Source organism: Lethenteron reissneri, chromosome 43 (assembly GCF_015708825.2).
Source record: "Lethenteron reissneri isolate LAM-NWPU_2019-01 chromosome 43, ASM1570882v1, whole genome shotgun sequence".
Classification (NCBI taxonomy): domain Eukaryota; kingdom Metazoa; phylum Chordata; class Hyperoartia; order Petromyzontiformes; family Petromyzontidae; genus Lethenteron; species Lethenteron reissneri.
Window position 1 is genome coordinate 6676000 of NC_083821.1, and position 27822 is coordinate 6703821.

The 27822-nt window shown below is 44.4% G+C and overlaps 1 protein-coding gene across 3 annotated transcripts in view; it reads right to left on the reverse strand.

The window, feature by feature from the left end:
- Positions 1-21344: 21344 nt before the first annotated feature.
- Positions 21345-27822, reverse strand: part of LOC133353350 (protein delta homolog 2-like) — a 53660-nt gene continuing 47182 nt past the window's right edge. For 2 of the 3 annotated variants that reach the window (XM_061569525.1, XM_061569523.1), the window contains 3 exons: positions 24597-24692; positions 23224-23564; positions 21345-21481 (listed from right to left, as the gene is read on the reverse strand). In XM_061569525.1, the coding sequence (XP_061425509.1) occupies positions 21455-21481; positions 23224-23564; positions 24597-24692 (464 nt within the window). In that variant the 3' untranslated portion in view covers positions 21345-21454. The remainder of the gene's footprint in view (positions 21482-23223; positions 23565-24596; positions 24693-27822) is intronic. The other variant, XM_061569524.1, reaches the window with a different exon arrangement.

Consider the following 27822-nt stretch of genomic DNA (forward strand, 5'->3'; position numbering starts at 1 on the left):
TAATTATTCATGAGGAGGCGGGGCTTGGAGGCGGCTTTGCAACGCCGTTAATGCTGCCGCAGGGGGGCGTAGCTTGTTAGCCGCTCATTAATTATTCATGAGGGGGCGGGGCTTCGAGGCGGCTTTGCAACGCCGTTAATGCTGCTGCTGCAGGGGGCGTGGCTTAGCCTGCCTGATTAATTATTCATGAGGAGGCGGGGCTTCGGCTGTGTTTATGAAACTCGAGTTTTTTCAGTTATATTTATTTGGTATAGCAACCGCAACAAAGAAAAAAACATGAAGAAGAAAACATCGTCAAATGATTATGTGACTAAGTGCAAACAGAAAATTAGAAGAAAAGACAGCAAAATATTGCAGAAAAAGCACCGTGCACCAACGCTGTGTGCAAAAATCCCAGTGGGATGCAAGTCAAACAACAACAACCACAAGACAACTTCGATTAAAGCCATCAGTCTAACTCTGTACTACAACAAACAAACATGGCCAAACCAATTTTTTTTTCGAAATCACCAAAATAAAGCCATAAAAGCAATGTCACAGTGATCATAGGAACTGTGACCGAATTTTCACAATAAACGACATAAACAACATGTACTACCAACAAACACCCTGTAGCCATACCTGGCTGCATGAGTCACTCCACAACAGCAGGAGCATCAGTCGGAGTATAAAAAAATTTCAATGCACATTTTCAATGGTTTTGATGGTGAAGTTGAGGTTTTTGGGTTAGATCGGAGATTTATTCGTATTTACGCGATCTAACACAAAAAAAAATCTATTATGGATTATATTGGTGGCGATAACCTGTGTTAAACCGAAGTTGGTTATGTTTTGAATGCACAGCTGTCAACACGTACGGTTTAATGCCCGTATTCTTGTATGGGGACATTGAATTTTCAGGTCCATACGGTGTACAGCCGTTTCAATACGGGCACAACATTTTTATTTGTCTAATTTTTGTGTTTCTCCCATGTGATGGGACATTGTAGGATGAACGTTGAGATGTATAAGGGCACGGGGTGACCAATAAGGTCTGAATTGGTCTGTTAATAAGGTAGGGACACTGATAAAGGGTTTACAGGCATGTGAATCTACATCATGGGACCTCCTTTGCCAGTACCAAAGCATGAGAATAAGTTTTTCCACTTTTATCTGGCAACAAAACAGGTGTTAAGATGTTAAAACACCAAACTGAAACCTTTTACAAGGAATCATGTCTGCATTAACCACAATACTTGTGGTCAAAACGCAAACAAAAAAAACATACTCTGATAATATATGCATTTTCTTGGTTCTTTCGGTAAAATCACGTAGAAGGGAAATAATAAAAGAATAAAGATAAAACATAATAAAATACAATTCTCACGACGTTTCGGCTACAACGCAAGCAGCCGTCCTCAGGTGAAGAACAGGTCTGTTGGTAAAGTAACGTAGAAGGGAAATAATAAAATAAAAAAAATAAAACATAATAAAATACAATTCTCACGACGTTGTCTTTCCGACAGACCTGTTCTTCACCTGAGGACGGCTGCTTGCGTTTTGGCCGAAACGTCGTGAGAATTGTATTTTATTATGTTTTATTATTTTTATTTTATTATTTCCCTTCTACGTGACTTTACCGAAAGAACCAAGAAGATGAATCCCTGCAGCCACGAAAGCTTTAAATCGAAATATATGTATTGTCTTTGAAACTGATTGGTCCACACCGCGTTCTGACCACAATTGTGGTTAATGCAGACATGATTCCTTGTAAAAGGTTTCAGTTTGCTGTTTTAACATCTTAACACCTGCTTTGTTGCCAGATAAATGGGGGGAAAAACGTATTCTCAGGCATGTGAATGTCAAGATGAGACGCACTGGTTGGTTTACGTCTGGATCACAAGTGCATCGAATCGCGTGTGTTAGAGCAGATTGTTGATGTGTTTTTATTTACTGGTTCATTTGGCAGTCCACCACTATTAATTGGTTAAATCAAGCCTCACTCTCGCTGCTGATGAAACACTGAATATCGAAACCTGCCGAGAACGTTGCTTGCATTGAAACCAATGATGCTGACATGATGCACTCCCACGCAGAAGACAGTAAAAAAAACTTTATTATTTTATGTGGATAGATAGATAGATATGGAGATGGCGTAACTACTTCATTATTTAATTACGTAATAGCAGACCTTGTTTGCAAACCATGTATTATTCATGAGAACACAGATGAGCAGACAATGCCTTCTTTATCTGGCGTTTCAAATGAAAACAAAATATCTTACACAACCACGGGCCAATAGGTTGCATAATAAGTTCAGCAGCATTGGGCTAAACGCAAGATAACTCTTCATCAGTCTTGACTTTCATGCTGTTGCTTGAAACGAATGATTTTCAAGCCTGCACTATTATTTAGTATTATTCCTGAATTATGGGATTTCTGACTGAGTGTCTTATCAGCAAGACACCTGCCTCATCATTCATTGCGCGAATTGAATTACAGTTTCTATGATTACTGTTGTTACATTGTTTTTTTAGCTTTATTTTGGTGATTTCGAAAACATATGGTTAAGTCCGGAGTTGGCCTGATAACTTTGATCTAAATTGTCTTATGGTTGTTATTGCTTGACTTGCATCACACTGGGATTTTTTCACACAGCATTGTAATACGGTGTTTTCTCCTGGAAGATTTGCTGATTTATCCAGGATGTCTCTGTTGCGTGTCGTCGCTTTAAGATGTTCTCCGTTCATATTTTGTTTGTTGCACCCGACTCAAAAGCCGCATGGCTCACAGGGATATACCTAATTAATGAAATTTGAAACTTGAATGCTGGCGAACTGACCGATGTTATGATAGCGAATGACCCTCGATTTAATAAATGGGTCCCACAGTCGTAGTCAAAACGATATGAAATAGAAATTACAAAATAACCATCAGAAAATGTGTATTTGTGTGAGTCATGTATTATCCTGCAGTGATGAACTAACGTTATCCACAACACTGAGTAAATCCACGTGTTTTGTTTGTAAATTTGAGCATTCAAATTGTAAATGTTGATCATATACTTTCCAACACACCAGTTAGTGCTGTACGAGTAACGAATTGGCGACGTTGATTTATTTTCATTTATTTTTATTTTATTATTTAGTATTTTTTACCTACGTGACTTTACCGAAAAAACCTAAGAGTATGAATCACGAAAGCTTCAAATCTAGAATTGGCCACATTCTGTTTACGTGACAAACCTTACTAATTGCGGGTTTAATAACGACACATTTATATTTACGGGATCTAACCACAACCCCCCTCTCTCTATTATGGCTAATATTGGTCGCGAAAGCCTAACTTACGTACTCTTATTTTTTTTCGGTAAAGTCACGTAGGTAAAAAAATGAAATTAAAATTAAAAGAAATAAAACAGTAATAAAATAATAAAATTAAAAATAGTAAAAATTAATAAAAAAAGAAAACAATAATAAAATAATTAAAACATATTAAATAATAAAACAATTAAAAATACACGACGTTTTGAAACGTCGTGATTTCTATTACTGTATTTTTTATTATTTTTATTTGATTATTATTTTATTAATTTTAATTTCATTTTTTTTTACCTACGTGACTTTACCGAAAAAACTAAGAGTATGAATCCTTGCAGTCACGAAAGCTTCAAATCTAGGACCTATCTTCTTGGTTCTTTCGGTAAAGTCACGTAGAAGGGAAGTAATAAAATAATAAAAATAAAACATAATAAAACAATTCTCACGACGTTTCGGCCACAACGCAAGCAGCCGTCCTCAGGTGAAAACCAGGTCCGTCGAGGCGACAGAGTCTGAATGAAACAGCACACGGGCTTGGAGCATATATGTGTGCTGTTTCATTCAGACTCTGTCGCCTCGACGGACCTGGTTTTCACCTGAGGACGGCTGCTTGCGTTGTGGCCGAAACGTCGTGAGAATTGTTTTATTATGTTTTATTTTTATTATTTTATTACTTCCCTTCTACGTGACTTTACCGAAAGAACCAAGAAGATGAATCCCTGCAGTCACGAAAGCTTTAAATCGAAATCTAGGACCTAACTTACGTGTTTACACGGACTAACCTTGTTAATTATTATCAGTAACAAAGTGGACCCGAGTTTTATGACTACGCGCGCATGGCCAGTTTAAATGATGCTTTCAATAATCACATGGCAGTGGGAGGAGCCAGCTGACGAGGCTAATTAATTATTCATGAGGGGGGCGGGGCGTTGCGAACGCCCCGCCCCCCTCATGAATAATTAATTCCCCTCCCCGCCAAAGTTTTTCTCAATGGGGCGGTTAAAAACTCAGGCCGGCTTTGCCAAATCACTTTTGTTGTTGTTTTTTGGCCGAGCGCGATTTAGATTGTACTAATCGCAAAGTGAGCTCGATGAAGCATCTTAAAAGTGTTACGTTTTAGTCGTTTAACAACAAAAAATACATCGCAAGGCGTAAAAAAATGGGCCATTTGCGTGAGGGGAAATGCGCGGGAAAACGTTCAGCCAATCACGTGGCGGCAAAGTCGGACTGTGACCACCAGCACACTGATTACAATATTAATTACTTAAAGGGCGATAATGTATAAAAATTAGCAACCCACCCCCCTACCATTCCCGATTTGCGTGTAATTAATTCACAATTGTAATTACATCAATTGGTCAATGCCTGCTTGATGCGACGTTTCTGATTCGGTTCCCATTCAACGGATGAAGAAGTCGTCACGTGACAGGTCATCCGTGGCCACGGCGGTCACGTGACGAGTCATTCGGCCCATTCATAAAAAAGCCACGTGACCCCGTGCGCGCTATTTATATTTACTAAGATTTGATTTAGTTATTTTATACTGGAAGAATCCGATTAACTATAAAGTTCTTTTTCACAGATCCTAATAAAGATAAACTGCCAATAAACGTAAAACGCGAATATATCTCTAATTTATTTTGTCTCTTTTAACTCACTATTCTGTCTTTTGTCTACATCTCTATAATTTCACTACATCTCTTGTCACACCCGTATTTCCCTTCTCTAATATTACAGACTTCTCTCATCTGACCACATCTATCTCTCTTTCCTAGGTCTCTTGTGTCATCTCACTTAGGAGTTTAAATTCAAAGTGTGCCCCCCCCCCAACTCACCCCAAAGCAATTCATGCTTCGGGCCCCCCTCAGGGCCAGCTCAACCATTGGTTGAGAGGATCGTGAATTGTTGCACGCGTCAAATTTTAACGCAACTTAATGCATATTTCGGGCCACTGGCCATCATTTTTTAATTACAAATTTTTTTTACGAGTTGTTGACTAAATAGCTACTTGTATGACTAACTGAAAGTGTTGGGGGGTAGGGGGGATGAAACTCGAGTACAGTTTCAGCCAACTTGTTCTCATGGGACAATATTAATGAATATGTCACTGCAGGCCGCCTACACCGTATGTAAAGTGCACCAAGTGCACTTTGGGTGTGGATGGAATTTCTTGAAAGGGAGATTTGCCATGTACGATCCTACAGGAGATGGATGGATGATACGCATACTATTAGTCATTAGTCAGGACGTACGGTATTTATGGAAGGTGTAAAAACAACCTGTGTGTAGGTCACAACTTTGTAAGCAACATTGTGCGATGATGACATGCATTACAATCGCAACCAAAGAGCCAAAATTAAGGATGAGCTTTGGGCATTAATACGTTGGTTCATGACGCAGAAATTTAATTTATTCATCCAGATAAGCTTTGCTTAGTCTCAAGACTCATGTACATTTTTCATTTCGGATTTTGTTGTCCAATTCATCATAATAATATAAAAAAAAAACACAGTGAATGTCCACAAATAGAAAGAGTACAGTCAAAGAGCCTGGCTCCTCAAAGAAGCGATGAGACGTCACTGATCTCTATTGGAAGACTCAAGGCAGTGATAGGTATTCCACATGTCTATCTCAGAGGCCAATATTTCCATAGGACATCAATAGAAATAACACTATACAAAAGGTGTGCTAACAAACAGCAGGACGGCATGATGGGAGTTAATCCTTCCTGCTGTTTGTGATGGGAGTCAACCCTTCCTGCTGTTTGTGAGCACAACATTGCACTTACAATGTTCTCAGCCTTGTCTAGACCACCAGCATAATAGAGCTGAACGTCTCGTCGTTTCCATTTGCCTCCAGTCTGCATGCATTTTCCTTTTGTGATGGGTTTTTTCATCATTTACAGGACAACCACTGTTGCTGGACTTCCCACAAAACAGGCCGTTCGGTATTTTTAAATCCTTTATATTAAGTTCGCTTGCTTGCTTGCGTGCTTGCTTGCTTGCTTACGACCGTGCAAATCTTTCGCTCGTTTTTAACCCACTTCCCGTGATCCAATCGAGCTGACATTTTCCACACAGACTCGTTGTGTGTGACAATTAATTTTTGTGAAAAATTTTTTCCAAAATTTTACACTGTTTAAGGAAAACAAATTAAATATTTAATTATCAATTGCTTAATACTGGCAGACAATCATCTGACCCATAGATTGCAGCCATCTCAAGCCAGAGGACGAGAGGACTCTAGCCGCCACGCATATAAAGGATTTAGAGTGAAAAATTTTGTTTTTACGGGTTTACTTGTTTCACATATGCAATGGCACGTAAAAGCTATAACGTTCCGATTACGGGGTTAGTCCAGGCCAATACATGTCACGGTTGTGCAGTAAAGACAGTATTCATGGCAGGCAGTGATGCAGTCTGTTTATTTTCTTCCTGGTTAATGCGGCTCAGGGTTTGTGCAAACAGATGCCAATCGGAGATTCAGTGCCATGCAGAGTTCCCATGGACGCAAAGTCTTTGAAATGCCATCCGTTGCATTACGTAAGATGCCCTGTGGCAGTTAGATTGCCAAACATATGAACTCCCCGCGTGCATTTTTCAAACATACCAATGTGGCGGTTATTTAAAGGGAAAAAAAAGACAATTCCTTCAGTTTTCCAGAGCAGACATGAGTCTCTTGCATGCATTGTAGTCTGATCGTATCAGTTATTCCGACAGAATGCATTCTGCCGTTGGTAATGCCAACTGGCACTTAATGTGTGTACATACTATGACCACTATCCGATTAACAATTCGCCCGTTACATACAACGGTATACCAATCTAAAACATAATTTTTTTTAAACATGCAATTCATTGCAAGTATCGTCAGCTTTACGGATTGATACTATATGATACATATGTGCATCTTTGCACTCCTGACATGCATACACTCTATCCACACGATGTGTTCTTATTGTGCTTGCACTGCGAGCACTGCAGATCCTAAGAATGAAACTCGTGAAATTAATTGTGCACCACGTTACTTACAACTCCAAGAACGCAACATACATACACCGTTACATTACTTTTGTTGATTATTTACGATACCCTCATTTGCAATTGCGTTTTGTTTACATTTTTGGCACAATAGTTACCCTGTATCTGTGTCATATTGAATATTTCTGTAACTTACTTTTGTAATTTGCGTTGTGTTCAATCTGAGAGGCAAATATGCCCCAAAGCCGATTTGCGTTGCAGAGAATTGCGCTTTACAATATGTTTAATTCCTCGTGTGATAGATGCAGCAGTTTTTTGTTCAGTTTTTTTTAGTTTATTTTGCTTTTGGAAAGACTATGTTGAACTTCTTTCACACCGTACAATAACCGGCCGTGTTAATCGGAGGCGTCGCATGCTCAAGATGTTTGACTCAATGCGCTCTCACCTGGTTATAAATACATCATCAAATAACATCGTTTCAATGGACATTGTTGGCAAATTTCAGAAAATTATACTCTTTGGTTTTTTCGGTAAAGTCACGGAGGTACCTAGGTAACTACGTGACTTTACCGACAAACCCAACGAGTATAATTGATTATGTATTTACGAAAGCTTCAAATCTAGAAAACAAAAAATTATGATAGTTGTTTTTACCCTTTTATCTGGCAACAAAACTGACACCTTTTTTTTTTACGAGGAGTCATGTTTGCATTGACCACAATACCTGCGGTCGGAATGCAAACAGTTTTGTTGCCAGATAAAAGGGTAAAAACCCAATTATCATATTTTGCTACTGGCAAAGGAGGTTCCAATGGTGACAGAAAATGATGTCAACAGAGCCCTGCAACTAAAGTAATGTAATTGCAGAAATGCACAAAAGCTCACCAGGGGGCGGTTTAACCATAAGAAATGAGGATTGAACTAACTGCCCACAATCTGTCACTGGCGTGGCTGTTGACAGTTTTGCTCTAACAGTCTGCACATAGCTCTCCCGATGTCAGATGTCTCCACGTGCTGGCAGCAGCTTCAAGAATTGAATGTCGTCAAGGAATATCATCATCATTGTCGCAGAAGCGGCTGTTGGCTTGCCATCGAACAAAGACAGTTCAGGGGCCGTCCATAAATGACGATTTTTTACCCCCCCCCCCCCTTCGTCACACGGCGTCATAAAAAGTCAGACCCTCCCTCAAATATGACGTCACAAAGCTTTGCCCCCCCCCAAAAAATAAAACATGCTTCAAATTGCTTTAAACTATTGTCATTGTAGTGCGTATTTAATGTGGCGCTGCACTCTGATGTTGTAGGAGAAAATAATTATTTAAAAGTCTATTTGCGAATTTGATGTGACGACATATTTCCCCAAACCCCCCCCCCCTCGTCACACATCGTCACAAAGGTCTGACCTCCCCCCCTCCCTAGGTGCGTGACGTCATTTATGGACGGCCCCTCATCACATCGCGTTTCTGCGGCTGTCTGCAATGCTCTTCATTCCAATATTACGAAGCCGCTGGCGCTATGCACTTTTAAGTCGGGATTGAAACCTCATTTCTTTAGAACTGCTTTTTGTGTTTAGTTTTTTTGTCCTTCCCCCACACCTCCAAATAGCACGGTTGGCTTACGTACGGTGTGAAAGAAGTTCAACATACATTTGTAAAAGAAGCTCCCAGCACGCAGAACGGATCGTCGGACATCATGCCGAACAACACGTGGTACGACCCGTTAACACAGATAACGAATGTGTCATCTAAACCTATGGCGCCTCGCTATGTGTGAATGCCAGAATTTCACAGCGGCGTATATTAAATGAACATTTTATATGTAGTTATGAACCTAGTAATTCAGTCCATGTTTATATGCAAGTAAATCTGAAATCCACGTGTAAATTATTCCACAAACTATGGGCTGGATTTCACTTCATGTGACTGGAAATGCCATGTTCGAATGCAAGAATTAATGAGGCATCATTCCACAATTGAGGTACTGCGTATGACTTACTTACTTCTCTTTGCTCGAAGGTGGAGCATAAGGCCGCAACAAGCCCACGTCATGCCGGACGGTCTTTATAAACATTTACGCAAATATGTATTTAATATTTGTGCAAATGTTTATGAAATCGGTTAACAATTTTTTTGTTTCTCTCCAGAAACCGGTTCCCCTTCTTTGGCGGCGATGTTAAAATAAATTCCACCTGGTGCAGGAAACAAAACTGATTTTAAGAAATAGGGACCCATGAGCCTCCTGTCACACGTGTGTGTAGTGTAATAGCGCAAGCTGGTGGACAGCGGGGGCCACTGTAGTGGACAGGCAGCACACACGCCGGTGAGGGCGTGAGCACGGGGTGTGGGCAGAGCGGAGGAACTGGGGCAACGGTCATGGAGGACCCCGCCTAGAGGCCCCTGGAACCTGCTAGCGGGTTCGAGAAGGGAGGCGCGGTCAGGGCGGAGCCAGGCCGCGCTGGGAGCATAAAAGGAGCTGGGGGCGGGGGGGGCTCGAGGCTGCCGGTTCTGGGAGTGGACTAATCTTGTCGTCGCTGTCGTCTCGTCGCCGTTGTCACTAAACGTCTCCGCTAGATATTGCGCGACGAAGGAGAGTAGTTGGTTATCTCAGTCAGTGCCGTCAGTGTTAGACGGCTGGTGTTGTGTGCAGGCTAGGCTGAGCTACTGTGGAGAGTGTGCGGACGAGACCGTGGAAGTTGTTAATAAAGAAGGTGCCTCCTATAAACTCTGTCTCTGAATCGTTGACACCCCACGTACACACTGTGCATTGTCCACAGAAATAATAGGGCACCGTATAATGGACAAGCCAAGAGGTTCACCGACAATGTGAGTAAGCTGAATTTAGAAAATATTTTTCTGCACACCAATCACTTACATATGTAGTCTGTTTCCTACACCAACTAGTCTAGTCAACGGTGATCGCACTCAGGATGATATTACTGGTAGGAACATCCTGGTTACACCAGCCCACAGGGGATTATTGTGTCCGTCCGTCCGTCGTGCATCCAAAAATGGGAGGGGTGGGGCTGGGTGGAGAGGGGAGGGTGGGGAGGGGCTGGGTGGGGAAGGGAGGGTGGGGATGGTGGGGCTGGGTGAAGATGGTGGGGCTGGGTGGGGGGTGGGAGGGGTGGGGCTGGGTGGGGAGGGGCTGGTCACCCCGTGGTGCCCTTATCAACGTTTAACCTACTCACGCCGGCTTGTGCCCGCCCTCACAGTCGGCCACATTTGCGGAATACACCACGCCGCCGTTGACCCTGGCCATTGACCGAGCAACCCAACGTTCCTACCAGCTCCCTCCGCAGGAATGTGTTTTAACAATACAACCCTTTAACAATAATGAAAAACGCGGACGGCCACAAAGCACGGCCTCAGCTGTGCCTCACTTTCCCAAAACTATGGGGAAAAAAACAGCTCCGCCCCTTTTAACATGACGACAACTTACAGTTGTCGACACATACTATCAATTTGATTCTAGTTAAGACCATTGAACATCAAATACCAGTATGCTTGCTATTAGTAGATGAGGAAAATGCATTAGACTCAATGGGAACAGATTGCAGTCAACCAAGCCGTCACAATTTGAGGCATACAAATAATAATAATATATTCTGTCATGTGATTGTGAGGGGTAAACTCAAAGCCTATCTAGAACATGATTAGTTATAGATAAGCAGTTAGTCACAATGTTATACTGTCTCAGAATAATGTAGGCCCTTTGTCAATCCACTGGTGGATGAAGGCCTCCCTATAACGTGACAGTCCTGGAAGTGTCCTTGTTTTCCTTCGAGACCACTACACTAGTCAGAGCAGCTTGGCCAGAGTGAGGGAAACCAGGAAGAGTTCGAATATTACCGACCACTGATGTTAGCCGTGGCCGAGAATTAAGTCTCTGATTGCTGAGTTCAAAGCTCAGTGCAATAACGACTTCAAACCCGCATAGTTTAATGTCATGACATGGACGCGTTACACCCCCGTCCAGCGCTGGATTAAGCTAGTGCGAGGCCTGTAGCATATGTTATAAAGGGGCCCTATATAAAAAAAAACGTAAATATTAAAACACATTTTTCTTTACTTGCGTAGTAAAGTGATTGTATTTTTTCATTTGCTATACAGCCAGATCATACGACAAATCCCTAACCTTTAACACCCAGTCGTTTATGAAAGTTGATGGCAGTATAGTAATATAGTAATAGAGCAAGTGCAGAATCACTGAACCGGCATTGATAGCTTGAAAGCATTTATAGCGCGGGGCCCTTGAAATTGCGGGGACCGTAGCATATGTAGCTACTTGTGCTACTGGGATAATCCGGCACTGCCCCCACCACCATCCTTCCCCTAGAAATTCGGCGAATCATCACAATTCAGGGTTACAATTCAACCCGACCGTCAATTATTTATCGGCTTGTTTGAGTTCTCTGCCTCGCAACGTTCTGTCCCGCTCTGTCATGTTCGTTCTATTAGCCTCGTGGTATATTGCCATGCAATGCGCATACATCATAAATAATCAATTCGTAGGCGCATTATATGGTGCACGCATCACGAGCAAAGGAATTACGCCTAATCGATTAATCAATGAGCCTGTGAATTGTAACGTGGCTGGCAGATATATATGCAGGGTTTCGTTTTGTCACGCAATATTTTCAAGAACGCTGCTACTCGGCTGACTTGGAGTCTGGATTATCGGTGTAAGGCGCTACCACTAGAGTTCAAGATATGCCTCTCTATAACAATCATTTATAATTGTATCTTATATTCCTATACTTTAAGCATATGAACCAAGGCCGTAATCAAGGCCGTAATTAAAATATATATTGCGGTGGACACATCCCCCCCAATATTCAAATATGCTCAAAATGTCCCCCCCCCAAATATATTGCTATCAAAAATATTTAAAAATAATCATTGCTCTGCTATGTAAAAAAAAAAAACTATTTGCTAAACCTTGGCCACAATATCTGGACTTGTCTTCATATAACAATGCATAGATTTATGTTTATATGATTGTGGTTATGGTTGTACTTTATTAATCCCTAATCTCTGCCATTACATACAATGAAACAAGAAAAGGTAAAAAAGAAAAACAGAGCAATGTAATACAATTAATAAAAAGTCCATCCCATCTGTTAGTGAATTTTAAAATATTTTAGGCAGGAAATTAGTTTTCAAATTTAGATTTTTTTCTGGGGGGGCCCCCAGACACCCTGGAAGATTTGGTCCCTCCCAATGTTGACTCCATGGCTACGGCCTTGATATTAATAAATTCATGACAACCCCAACAACGATTTTCCAATCGCCACTAAGTGGCGGTGATGTAACTACGGTGCTTGCGCCAGGCTATGGTGCTCTTTGAGGCCATCACGTGAAGTGTCGAAGGCCCGCTGGTAGGAGGTGACAAGACGGCTCAAATGTGCCCATGGGTTGACCCACTGAGATGACTGGCAAATGCACCACCTGTGGCTCCTCACTGAGGGGAGGTTTATAACGCACCACCGTACACACACCACCGTACACACACCACCGTACACACACCACCGTACACACACCACCGTACACACACCACCGTACACACACCACCGTACACACACCACCGTACACACACCACCGTACACACACCACCGTACACACACCACCGTACACACACCACCGTACACACACCACCGTACACACACCACCGTACACACACCACCACTGAACAACGAGGACAACGCAAGGCGAAATGCACGTGGCGTGCCATCAATAATTCCCAAAACAGTGTTCAGGACTTTTCCAGTTGAAATTGCAGCACTGGATATACGCACAGTATTTTAGTGAAGGTGCACAATGTTTAAAACGGAGGCATTCGCGGCCAATATTATTCATAATAAAGGTGTTTTGGGTTATATCGCGTAAGTTTAAATGTGTCGTAACCCTCCACCACCCGACACAGCCAGCAAGGGTTGTCACATAAACAACGCCCAAATTGATTAATACTTCAGCCCACCGATGTGTTGGAGAGTATATCCACAACTTTCACAATTTGAATACGACGTTTCGCTGGTAATTACATTCAGTATCATTGGGTGATTTGCAAGAATATTCAAATGGTAAATGTTGTGGATTTACTCTCCAACACACCGGTGGGCTGAAGTAGTAACTAATTGGCGAGTTGCTTACGTGACAAACCTTACTGGCTGTGTCGGGTGGTGGAGAGTTACGACACATTTATACTTACGCGATCTAACCCAAAACACCTTTATTGTGCTTAATTCTGCTCATAGAGCTTGACTGAGGCACTGCCTAAATGGACAGCGGTTGTATTTTGGGCCCCATATGTGCATTCATAGTCCTATTGATCCATGGCTCATGGGGCAGCGGGAGGGGACACGTAACGCAGGTGGGCATTTGCTTGCAGCTGATTGGTGGGGGGATCTTCACCGTGAAGGGCTTGGCAGTACAATTCTCAAGGGGACACACGCTGGGGACAATTGCAGCGGTCGCACATTCCTTACCCCCGGTGGGTGTCCCCTGCACATCGATGGGCCGATTGACGCCGAGGTTTTTTTGTGTTGTCGCAGCAGCAGCAGGCGGAGCGAGCAGTGCGCGTTCCAAGCCTGCGCCGTGAATCGATCCGAACGCATTGGGGGGCTGCTCCGTGCCCTCCATCGTCCGAGGTGCTTCATCAGGTGGCTCGCACAAAGACCACCCCCCTCCCCCGTGTAGCCTTAACAGACTGTAGGGGCAAGTGCTGTTAGCGAGCACCTATGAAGGCCGGAATGGCATACGAGTGGGTTGCGATTTTTACGCACCGCACCGGGTACGCCTTTGAGGCTGAGTCGACCTAGGGGAGACCCAGGACCGGCTCAGATAATTATCACTGGGGTGTTGGCCGTGAGCGGGAATCGAAGTCGGGTCGCCGGGTTAGTAGCGCAGTGTAGCGCTAACCACTACACTACCGCCTCCCCACACACACGCGCAACACACACGCGGGCGGGTGATGATGATGGTGGTGATGAGTCACTCCTTTACTCGCCTGCTACCGCAAACCGCCGAGATGGATTTTAAGCAGAATAAAAATAAGAATTATCGAGCAATGGCTCCTGCCGCGAGGTGGATTTTGTAAAAAAAATATGAAATACCAAATAACCACAGAAGGCCATTTTTGTCACGTCAATTTGCAAGGGGAAGCTGATGAGCTTCACAAATGTGGCTACATCACTCGCTTGTTATACTGGTAGGAACCTCCTGGTTACACCAGGCCACAGGGGATTATTGTGTCCGTCCGTCGTGCATCAAAAAATGGGAGGGGTGGGGCTGGGTGAAGAGGGGCTGGGTGGGGAGGGGCTGGGTGAGGGGTGGGGCTGGGTGAGGAGGGGCTGGTCACCCCGTGGTGCCCTTATAAAACTCAACGTTTAACCTACTCACGCCGGCTTGTGCCCGCCCTCACAGTCGGGCACATTTGCGGAATACACCACGCCGCCGTTGACCCTGGCCATTGACCGAGCAACCCAACGTTCCTACCAGCTCCCTCCGCAGGAATGTGTGTCATAGACCAGCGCTGCGGCGTTCGAATATATTCGTAAGCCACTGGAGCTGTGCACTTTTTAATCTACATCGAAAACTCATTTCTTTAGAACTGCTTGTTGTATTAGTGTGTTGTATCCCCCCCAACCCGCCGCACCTCTGATTATCACGGTGAGAGTATGGTGCGAAAGAAGTTCAACAGCCATGTATATGAGAGGCAAGGTGACATCGTCTGTAACATCGTTGTGTAGATATCGGGGTGATTAAGCCGTTAAGTAGCCTCTGTGGAGGCTCGGTGGATGTCGGTGACGCTTCCCGGTGATATTGATAATGTGTCGTAGTTATTATCCATAATTTAGCGAGCAAATGAAATATGGGGCTCGTTGAGGCGCATGATACATTGCCTCTGTTGCATAGGCGACGTGGCTTACATCAAGTCGAATAGTATTGTATATTTATCGAGGATTATAGGCAACACTCTTATCCTTTAAAAAAAAATTCATATTCTTGGTTATTTCGGTAAAGTCTCGTTCATAAAATAAAATTAAAGCAAAAAACATGTTTCGATCGCAACACAAGCGACCGAAACGTCGTGGTTTTTTGCTTTCATTTTATATATATATTTTGCATTTTATTTTTATTTTCTATCTACGTGACTTTACCGAACGAACCAATAATATAAATTCCTGCAGTCACGAAAGTTTTAAGTGAAACAAAATTCAGTCATACTTTCCAGCCTGTTACGGTTTTTACCAATCCACTGCCATATGAACACCCTTTTCCCCCCTACGCCGTGTCAGTCATTGAGGCTGTTTGATCATACTTCATTGTGGCTGGTCATCAAAGGTTGCTGAAGGTTTGTTGGGCCCAGGACAAGTTGAGATAATATTGATGTTGACCGTGACCAGGAGTTTTAGTCAGGTCGCCGGATTCACAGCACAGCGCACTAACTCCTACACCACCACTCCAAAAATGTATAGTATTTAATAATATATTTTATATACAGGACTACTATGTTCAAATGTAAAAGCATCTCCGGATACGGTACATAGCAAGGTGAATAATGTCAACAAATCACAATCAAAACTAATTTAATGTCTGGGATGGATGGAGTGATGGTACGGTAGTTAGTGCACAGCATTATAAATCCTATGACCTGAGTTTGATTTGTGGTGATATCTTAAAAGTGTTCTTTTTACACGCCGCCCTCAGCGCTCATTTGAACTGACCAAAGCTTTCGTGACTGCAGGGATTCATCTTCTTGGTTCTTTCGGTAAAGTCACGTAGAAGGGAAACAAAGCAGTCGGAAAGACAGCGTCCCAATGAACACCGCCAAGCTTGGCAGCATATATTTAAGCTGGGTCGGGGGAGGACGGCTGCTTGTGTTGTGGCCGAAACGTCGTTAGAATTTTTGAATTTTTATTTTATTATGTTTTATTTTTGTTATTTTATTATTTCCCTTCTACGTGACTTTACCGAAAGAACCAAGAAGATTAGAGTGTGCTCTTTCACGATTCACCATACGTCTGGTATTGGATGAGTTTCGATTTGAGTTACAAATATAAGTTTCACTGCTCAGCATAAATACTTAAAGAGTAATACATAAAAGAACGAGGCACTGGAACAGGTCGAGTGGCTGACGTTTTATTTATTATATTTGCAAGGCACGCAGATTTAAGTTATATATATATATGCAGATATAAAGCCATAATGTATGTGATGGACTCTCCTGCGCCTAGCTTATATGATACTAAATCAGCAAAATGTCTGAGATTTGAATGGGGAAGGCAGTTGCCATCAATTGCAAGAAGCAGTGTGTTACACGGACTTGTGCTGAGTGGTGGACCAGCAGTTCGTGCTATTCATTACGAACATTCGACCCGAAGTTCGATCCCCACTCAATGACGGTTACGAATATCTGAAACCGGTGCTGGGCCTCGCCTGGATCGACTCAGCCTTAAACAAACACCTCGTGTGGTGTGTATACATCGGCGCTGGGGAGACAAAGGTGATCGGTTGTAGTTATTGGACACCCACTTCTTCCTCGTGTGCTGTGCCCGGCATTTATAGGTGCTCACTAATTAGCAATTGTATTCATCTTCTTGGTTCTTTCGGTATTATTTTATTATTTCCCTTCTACGTGACTTTACCGAAAGAACCAAGAAGATGAATCCCTGCAGTCACGAAAGCTTTAAATCGAAAAGCAATTGTATTCTTAGGTTTTTTCGGTAAAGTCACGTACCGAAAAAACCTAAGAATATGAATCCTTGCAGTCACGAAAGCTTCAAATCTAGAAGTAGCAATTGCCCCAGCAGTCTGTTCAAAGGCTTTACAGGGGATCTTTGTCTGTATAGGTTTGTATATATGGTCTCCACGTGTCATGAACGGATGAGTGTATGGCCACACAAAGATTGCGTGTATAAAAAAATATAGTAATTTCCCCCAAAAAGTCTCAATTCAGAAATGTACACATTTGATAACAAAACAGGAATTTATACAGCAAACCAGCACACCATTAATAGTTTCCATTTACATGGCAATGCAAATATTATAGGATAATAATCATGCATAATGAAATTAATGTATAACTATATGTTTGACTACATGAAGCAGCCATGATAAATATTACAAGAGCAGAACATCTATTAAGTGAGGTTAAACGATATTTGTAGTCTTAATATAATAATGATATATATACAGTAATTGTATTATTTGTACATCCAAGTAGCATGGCACAACCAAACATACTGTGTTTGCCCTGGTTCCAGGGTTTAATCGTGGTCATACTTTCCTCCGCCTGTATTTAAAGTTCAAAGTTAGGGGGGTGGGAGGGTTGCATTTTATCATATGGTAGGTGAGTGTGTGATCACATTTTTATTTCTTTATTGGCACTGGAGTACATCGTATATTCCTGAAGACAAGCTTGGGGTGCCGTGGTGGCGAGGTGTTAACTCCGTCATCCTGGTATGCAGGAGGTCGTGGGTTCAATCCCGACCCTTACGCCTGTATATTTGGAGTTTGCGTGTCTCTCTCTACGTGGTCACGTGGATTTTTCTCTGTGGCCTCTCGTTTCTCCCTCCACATTTAGAAACATGCTTCTCTAATTTTTCCACGTGATAAGCCACTTAATTGGGCTATCATTTGTGGCCAGGTCGCTTCTGAAAAAGAGCTACATAGCTCAGTGGGCCTTACCTGCTAATGTATTTTTTGAATATTTTTTACTTAAGGATCCTGTACTTGCTCTCTGCAATGTTGATGCTTTTTTTCTTTGGAATTGTATTGCTGCTGCTGCAATGCTCATGCACCGATATTCTCCCGTGTAAAATAGCCGGGCAACTGGCGAAACGAGATGATCCTCGTCACAAATCAACATAAACTCAAACTTTTCGAAGCGATGCCAGTGTTTTGTTTTTCTTTTAGGCTTAACAATTACAAATCCAACAGAAAATGAGACAAGGAAAACCCGTGACGGTAAATTGAACACGTAGGCTTTCAAGACAATTATGATTCGTAATATATTTTTTGGGGTCAGAACGCCTAAGTAAAATGTGTGTAGTACACCCTCCTCCACCTGACACAACCGATTGATAAAATTGTCACGTGAACAAACGCGTCCCAATCTATCACTGATTCAGCACCACCGGTGTGTTGGGAGAGCGCTCCACACACATTTATCAAATTGGGTTCGTACGATGTCTCTGCGGGTAGTTGCAACCAGCAGCACCGTCAGGCAATTTGAAATTGTTAAATGTTGCGGATTTATCTCCAACACAGCGGTCTGCTGCAGCAGAAATAATTTGCCACGTCTGCTCAAGTTAAAACGATCATTATTGCTGGAGGAGGGACTGTAACACACGCTTTACTTTCGAAATCAGACCCTAAAAAAGTGAATTATGAACCCGTAACAGTGTTCAGATAAAAGACTAAAGTGCGAGTGCTTACACGTTTGTGCCAGTTCACAGTTTACATTTCCACTTCCAGATCTAAGAGATTTAATTTCACATTAAAAAAAAACCCTGTAAACTTTATTGATACTTTCTCAATTTACATTTGTTCATTATTCAACCCCGCACCTCCGATTAGCGCGGTTGGGGCTACGTACGGTGCGAAAGAAGTTCAACGTGCATACCTACAACCCTAATTGATCCATCGCAGTCACTCGAAGCGCTAGTGTGCCACAATCCTCACAGTGCTCAATTATACAGCAAAGAGAATCAATGCGTGAACAGAATTGGGACCGCGATCTGTGCGGTCCAGTATACCGTTAATAGGGTTTCAATGCAACATCGGTGGCAGATCTCTGTCGAAATCAATTGCTAAGTCCCAGGCTGTCCGGGTTAAACCCGGACAGTTGGCAACCTCAGGGGGTTGTCGGGGGGAGGGGTGAGATCATTCACCCCTCCCCCACCCTCGCCCCTCTGCCACCATCTGTGATTCTAGATTTGAAGCTTTCGTGACTGCAAGGATTCATATTCTTAGGTTTTTTCGGTAAAGTCACGTAGGTAAAAAATAAAAATTAATAAAAGTAAAATAAACTATTATTTTATTTTACTTTTATTAAAAATTAATAAAAGTAAAATAAAAATGTATAAAAGTAAAATAAAATATTATTTTATTTTACTTTAATTAATTTTAATTTTTTTAATGTTTTACCTACGTGACTTTACCGAAAAAACCTGAGAATAACCATCTGTGATGTCATGAATTATCACGATTTGGGGTCACGATTCCATTCAAGAACCAATACAGTCGATTATGGTGCCCCAATGCACCTCTATTGTCCCATCTGTCTCTCTGGCCACCCTATCTATGTGCTATGAATAACGGTCATTGCCCGAAACGTCACCTTTTATATATTCATTATAAGGCCACATTGTTATTGACGGATGTCTTGGGGTTCATATGGATCTTACTGTGGTTAAAGAACGGCCCTTGATGAAGACATCATACAAGACGGTGTCTTATACCACACAAGGAACATACCTGCTATATGCTCCTGCAGAGAGTGTTCATCGCACGTCAAACTACACGTGCTTTCATTTTCAGAACTGGAATAAGAAATGAAGTAAAAAAAAAGGAACGATTTATACGATTAGATTTTATGTGTGTGTGTGCAGTCGTTGGTAACCAGGCTGCGACATATATCAACGAACTACACTTAAGAAGGGCTGCTCAGAATCAAGCCCATTTTTCTCAGCAGTGCTGACTCAGTGTTCGGCTCTTGAACCACCCAGACACTGGCAGAAACGCATCTTGTAACATGAATCGGCTAAAAAGAATCCCAGTTTTCCACTTCCCCATTGAAGCTAATGTTCAGCAAAGAGATTGTGTAGGGTCACCAAAAATGACTGGCAGAAGGGCCCAACAGCGCGTGTCTCGGGCCCCACATCTCGCGCGACTCGCGGAGCACGGAGTCAGATCATCCAGCGAGGGTTTTGGACGGGAGAGAGACGAGCAGGAACGTGGCCCTGACGGTGGGCGACACCCGCCGGTTTGACCGGCATGGTCGGCCCACTGTGGGCCTGGAGGGGCATCACAGGTGGAGGAGGAGGCGGCGGCGGTGGTGGCGGTGGCGGCGGTGGCGGTGGCGGCGGTGGCGGCGGCGGTGGCGGCGGTGGCGGCGGTGGCGGCGGCGGCGGTGGCAGCTGCGGCGGCCGTCTGTTCTCCTCCGACATCAACATCGGCGTCGTCGGCCTTCGAACGCCGGCGGGCGGCGTGGACGGGACCGAAAGCTCCTCCCGGCTCTCCATCAGCGTCTCCAGCGGCAGGAACCCTGGGCCCCGGCCCTCGTACGGCGTCGGCAGGCGGGCCACCGGCCGCCGGAAATCGGCCGAGAAGAGTTGCAGCTCGTGGGCCACGGTGGGAGCGAGCGGGGGCATGAACGTCGCTTCTCGCTGCAGCCGCGGCATCGTCAGAGGGGGCAGCGGGTCGTGGCCGTCTACGGCCGGGCTCGCGAGCTTTGACCAGCGCTCGCTCGCCTTTTTCTTCTTGCGTGGCCGCTTCGGCTTGCGCGGGTCGCTTGATGGCGTGCCCTCCTCGTCCTCGGGGTTCTCTGGGTTCTGGAAGTCTGTCGTCGGGGCTTCCCGTGTGCCTGTTGAATCCTGTGTGTCCAAGGGCAGTGGCTCAGTTGGTGTGCTCTGTATCTGCCTCACCGGCTCAGTATCCGGCTTGTCTGCTGGCGGCTCCGTCACTGTGTCCGTGACTGGTTTATTCTTCTTAACTGACCTTCGCTTTTTTTTCACCGAATCCGTAACTGGCTTGCTCATTGTTGTGGTCGTTGGGTTTATATCCGAGTCCATGGCTGATTTATCCATCGCTGGGGTTGTTGTATTTTTAAATGACTCAGTAACAGGTAGGTGTATCCTGCGTTACAGCTGTTGGAATTTTTACTGAGTTCATGGCTGTCTTGTCCATATTCGCGGTGTTTGCCTTGTTTGCTGTGTCCATGGGTGGTTTATCCATGGGTTGTTTAAGACTGCTCATGGTCAGTTGATCCATTGTGGGCGCTGTGGGTTGGTTTAAATTGTTTACGTCTGGTTTGTTCATGGTGGATGTTGTGGGTTGGTTTACATTGTCCATGGCTGGCTTATCCATTGATGTGGAAGTTGGCTTCGTTATGGCATCCACAGCTGGCTTGTTCTGTGTGTTCACGGGCTTTTCTTGTGCTAGCGGTTGGACAATCAACCGTATTGGATGCACAGTTGTGCCTGTGGATCAAAGGCATGTATTTATCATTAGACGCCACTCAAAGGAGCATTCGGTCAACGGTTTTTTTTTTACAACATTAAATGCTATCCCTTGATGTGGATCGATTTTCTCCAGATTCAATGTGACAGTTTCCTCCCAATTGTAATACACTCGTCAAAGCTGGACTGGCCAAACATTCTTATACAGAACTACCAGTTTAAAAAAGTAATTCGACTCAATTCGTTTTTTTTTTATGGATGAACACGGCACTATAACACACGTTCTCTGAGTGGCGCTGCAGTTAGGGTGCTTTTGACCCACAATCAGAAGAGTTGAAATTCCAGTTAGGGGTCAACTCAGCCCATCCTCCCTCTATGTTCATTAAAATTAGTACAACTTTCTGAAAGGTCAACCGTGGTCATTGTATTATTGGAATTTTCGATGAACACAAAAATGTGGAATATGCAGCCTCAATACTGCTTTGAGCAGGGACATTGCTCTGAATTACTTGGAACCTAACGCATTCGTCAATAACGCCGAGGCCTTAAAGGAATATATAACAGGTAATGTTTCGGGAAATGTCCCCCTTCTTTATAGCAATAAAAAAGAAGCCAACATCTTTCTTTTTTCTTTTAAGAAGGGTCACGACCCACAACATCACCGATTTGATATGAAGCATACAGCGTTATTGAGGAATGTGTTCAGTTATTTTTGTCATTGTTGCTTGTGCACCACTGCCAACGCAGTATCACGAATTACATTGTTTCATTATGACATTACTAGCATTTAAAAGCGAAATAATCATAATTTACTACGTGTAAGACACACTTTGATTATAATGTGACCGGGACAGATATGCGAAGGAAGCATATGACCTGTTAATTTATTTAGTATTATAAAATGTGCGTGTTAATTCGAGGCCAAGATGCACAACAATAAAAATGTTACCCATTACGTGTCCAGGAAAGCCTCACTTTCATTATTCCTGACACTTGTTTACCCAGGAAAGCCTCACTGAGTCCCGAGATGATTTTCCAGGGGGCCTTTGCCGTCGTGTCACAGTAGCACGTGATGCTGCTGCTGCTGCTGTGTGCGATTGCAATCAAGCGATTTGCAGGTGATTTTTTCAGCATGGGGATGTTTGGCCAAAACTAATGACGTGTTTTTTTTGTGTTTACTGAGTGTCAACATTGTTCTTTTTTTTCCCTTTCCAGGAGGGATTCTTGAGTGGGATGTTTGGCAGATGCAATTATTTGTGTTTGACGTTTAGGAGGAAATCTGAAGAAAAATCCATGCATATAAGAGATGATTATTAATTGTATTATTTATTAAGCACTCTTAAAATGTTATCATCATCATGAACTTCGTAATAAAGTGTTTGCTTTTTGAGACAAAACGTCTGTTTTGCAATAGAGACCTGGGTAGCAACAATTCTGTTTGGAGTATTTGACTGCTGCACATTTCGTTGAGCTATCATTTGTGGCCAGGTCGCTTCTGAAAAAAGTTCTACATAGCTCAGTGGGCCGTAACCTGGTAAAATACAAAAGATATATAAAATTTTAGTGTCACGTCGTACTACCAGTGTCCTTTGTCGCTGCAATCGTGCCGCTGAAGTTCCCCGCGCGCATTTAAAAAAGTTTCCTGCACGGTATCCATGCCGAAACCTGCCCTTCCTGGTACGGGGGGGCGAGAGACACGACCCACGGGCTGAGAACCGCTGCACTGGAGGGACAGTCTCAAGTGCGCACATACAGCCACGTACCGTTTCGGCGCAGTACCCTTTGCCAGGAGCGGCGGAACGCGGCCGTGAGCCTCCCGTGCGGCTCCGGGTGACCGAGGTGGCCGGGGTAGCCTGGGTGACCGGAGCCCGGCGGCAGTGGCGGCTAGCGGCCGGGCGGTCGGGATCCGCCGGCGGGACGACGCCGCTGGCCGGTCGGGTCCGTCCGCCGAGCCGGAACGCCAGGATGACGCCCAGGAGGGCAGCGACGCCCAGCGATCCGAGCACGACGGCCGCCAGCGGCCCCTCGGCCAGCGAGCCGCGCCCCTCGCCGACCTCTGCGCCGGAGTTGGGGACGACGCTGCCCAGCTGGTCGTAGAGATCGTCTGCGCGAGCACAGGCAAGGCCCACGGTCGGACAACGGCTGTACCCGCACGAGCGCTCAGGTCGACATTAGGCCGCGCTGACTCGATTTCCTCCGCGTAACGGAAGAGTCGCGGAACGAGAGTCGGAATGTGCCGGAACGCGACCAAATGCGTAAACCGGCACTTTTCGGAACCGTTTCTACTCCCACGCTATGATGTTTCCGCAGAGGGCAAATGGCAGCGAACATGGGTTGCAGAATTGCCGCGAAAATCTCTGTCCTGCAAATATCGCACTTGTCAAATAAATATACTGTTGTGCCACAAATTGTTGTCATGTCTTAAAGGAATTGGTTAAAATATGCTATGCAGGTCCCTCTTTAGAAATGCTTGACGCCTCAGTGAAGCTTTCCTTGGTAAATAACATTATCATTAATAATAATAAAAATCTGAAAGGACTATATGAACACGTGACAAAGCACATTTCAATTCAGCAGTGACCTGAGACGCAGTCACATTGAAATGCACTCTTTCATTCCTGATGGTAATCGCATCGCATCGCAAAGTACTCCTCCTGATCGCTGATCGTGAGGTGCGGCAAAGGGGGCCGATTGTGAGGCTACCGAATTTCTGGGAGGCTCAACCAGGACACATGGTTTTGAGCTGGCAGCCCATCCGTCCTGCGGCCTCACCAACTTTTTACAAAGCCACAGCCGCTCTATCACGAGCCCTGCTCCCACAGTGAGTGGCCTCGTCCTTCTCGCCGCTTATGACATCGTCCCCACCCTACTGCTCATTAGGCCCCTGACTAATCCTCTGGCGAAACCCCGCCAACTGCTCAGGTAGCAGCACCCGCCGCCTCTTGCGCCTGTCACGAATCGCGCGGCATGAAGCCAATATTTTCCAAACCGGTGACAAAAATAAAAAATAAAAAGCACGATGTGACATCGGGACAGCCTTTCTGTAACCGGCGAGTGTTCCGGTCAAACCAGGACGCTTGGTATAATCTCCACGTCCGCGTGTAGCTGTCCCGTGGCGGCGCGCGAGGGCAAGTACCTGTGAACACGTACTCGTTGGCGTCTGCGATGCCACCACCTTCGGGAGCGAGGTCCGCTTCGGACCACGTCTCCTCGAGAAGATCGTCAGGATCCCCTGAGCCGCATGGTGCAACGTTACAGCACATGCGGGCTGATGGGGGCTTGTCATGACTGCGGCTGGGTTTATCGTCCTAGTTTTGTTGTTTGTTGTGGTTGTTGTTGTTGTTCGACCGAGCCAACATCACCATGCGTCAACTGCGGTTACCGTATTATCCGGATTAGAAGATGCTCCGGAAAGTAAAACGACCGCCAATCTTGTCAATAACGTTATTAAAATCTGGTCACGCGTGCACACGCACACACACACATATAAGACGAAAACCCCGACTTTTGCTTTAAAATACGGAGGAAAACGAGCGTTTCTTATAATACGGAGAATGCGGTAATACTGATGGGATTAAGTCCGGAGTGGGCGCAGTTTCCCGTTTAATTTAAGGGCTTCTCTGAGCTTCCTGCACCGTACGCTGCTGTTCCCTATTGCACTGCCTGTGGAGCTATGAGGTGGCCTGTAGAAGGCAGGAGAGCAAAGTCAGTTGCTGAGCTACTGGCAGAGGTCGCAACCGGGTACCCGATACCCATACCCTACTCGATACCCGGCTACCCCTACCCGGCCGGGTACCCGTTTGCGACCCTGGTGCGGCCGGGTACGGGTAAGGAATCAAAACCCGTTTGCGACCTCTGGTTACTGGCCTTCTGCGGATTAGTGAGTTGCTACCCTATGGGCTTTCTCCAGGTGCTCTTGAATTCCTTCCACATGCATGCCAAATGTCTCAAGCAAGATCCTTTTGAGTGAAAATGTTTCTTAAAAATTGCCTTTGAAGCGTTCCGGCCCAAAGCTTTATTGCTGTAACGAACGCTCCTGGCAAATACGAGTCCAGGGGGTCAATAAGCTGACAGACAAAACTAAAATGCGGTTAATAAATGTAGAGCTCCAGAAAATAACACGTTTACTTATTTTCTTTTATCACCTATAATGTTCCACTCGACGACTGGTGAGTTTGTATATTATCAGTACGGTATTCCCTTGTTATTCGCGAACTTGCTATTCGCAATTTTGGCTATGTATGCATGTTGAACTTCTTTAGCACCGTACGTAGCCAACCGTGCTAATCGGAGGTGCGGGGGAGGACAACGAACTCAACACAAAAAGCTATACGCGAATTGCATCTGGAAGTCTACACGACTGCATCGAGAAAGAGAGAAAGAAAGTGATGAGTTAAAGTGATGAGAGATAAAGTGATGAGATAACGGAATAATGCTACCGCACAACCTCATAATTTCGTGGCAAATTAATTAATGAACTATGATTTAATAACTTAACATGTATTCTTTACTTTATGTTTATTATAACCAATTTGAGTTTGTGTCATGATAATTTTCCTGTATCAAATAGCTGATTTATGTATTTATTTAAGGTCATTTATTAAAAAGCTAGGTTTTCGTAGGCCGATATCATTATCCCTGACATCTCCGCAACGTATCCCTAGCGAGTAGAGAGGGAACACCACGCCCATGGCCTACAAACCAATCAACCCCCAATCCACCCGACCTCGACAGATCCCTACAGCTCTGCAGGGCTGAACCCGGTGAGCATGGGAGATTACAGACATCAGCTGCTGCGAGGTGGCCAGCGGACGACAGTGCAGCAACAGATTGTTGAATCTATATGTGTGGAGCTTTCGAGCGTCAACCCACCATATTTGTGTGCATCTTCTCTAGTTTTGCACCCCCCCCCCCCCCCCGTGCCAAACACTCAAGAGTGGATTTGGTTAAACATTGGCAGGACCCTTGCTCCTGAAAACAAGACTTTAAGTAGTAATAGGTTTTTACCCTTTCAACTGGTACAAAAACTGACACCTTTATACAAGGCATCATGTTTGCAATAACTACAATACAATCAGTCAAAATGCAAACAAAAAGAAACAACTCTGATGATGATAATGATATGCACTGTCCTTGAAGTTGATTGGTCCACACCCGAGACAGCTTTTCTTAGAGCCTAGTCTCCATTGGTGTTGGACCAGATGACGCCAAAAGGCGTACACCTCAAAGATAGCGCACTATCAGAGTATTGAGAGCTCGGGGTAAACATTTACACTATGAGACCTCCTTTTTGTACCAGTTGAAAGGGTAAAAACCTATTACTATATTTTGCCACTGGTAAAGGAGGTCTCATAGTGTAAAAGACTTTAAGTCTCTGCAAGGATTTGCTGTGTAACAAAAAAGAACGTTATTATTGATGGTTATCATTACTACTACTATCAATACGACAGCAATTTAATGTGCTTACGTGGCACAGCTCCGTCGAGCCGTTGACAGATCATTTTAAAGGAGTGCCTGGGCACTATTCCTGAGCACATGACTTGCTTCGCGATAACTGTCCATTCACTGCAGTGTCCATACACGCAGGTCAGAGGTCGCAAACGGGTTTTGATTCCTTACCCGTACCCGGCCGCACCAGGGTCGCAAACAGGTACCCGCACCCGTACCCGGCCGTACCCGTACTCTACCCATACCCGGCCGGGTACGGGTAGGGTACGGGTATCGGGTACCCGATTGCGACCTCTGGGATGAAGCCATGTTGCAGGCGCGGGTGGGTTGATTCTAGGAACTTGAATTGTGAGAAGAGACAAGACGTTGGGAAATGAGTGACAAACAGTTACTCAATAGTTACTCACCAGTGACTCACGGTCTATCCGTACCCGTACCCGGCTGGGTACGGGTAGCCGGGTATTGGGTAGGGTACGGGTATCGGATACCCGGTTGCGACCTCTGATGCAGGTTAGATCAACCCGGAAACTTACTCGTTAAGACTGTAAAAGAATATTGCATTTTGTGTGCACGAAGCAGCAGACATTATGATTTTAAAACTAGAAAACTGCGACTATACTACACTCATCCACTGTCGTCATATCCTCCCTAATTAGCATGTGATTCGTGAGGTCTGTCAACTGTGCAGGGTGATGTTGGCCTCGGTATACTTTCAGAAATATTTCGGACAGTTAAATTTTGACTTAAAACTTTCGTGACTGCAAGGAATTTATTTTCTTTGGTTCTTTCGGTAAATTCACGTAGATGGAAATAATAATAAAGTTAAGACAGATAAAAAACCACGTTTCACCTTGGTGCTCTCTGACCCCAGGCACATATGCCCCGCCCACTTCGTTCCGCTTGTGCCACGCCCA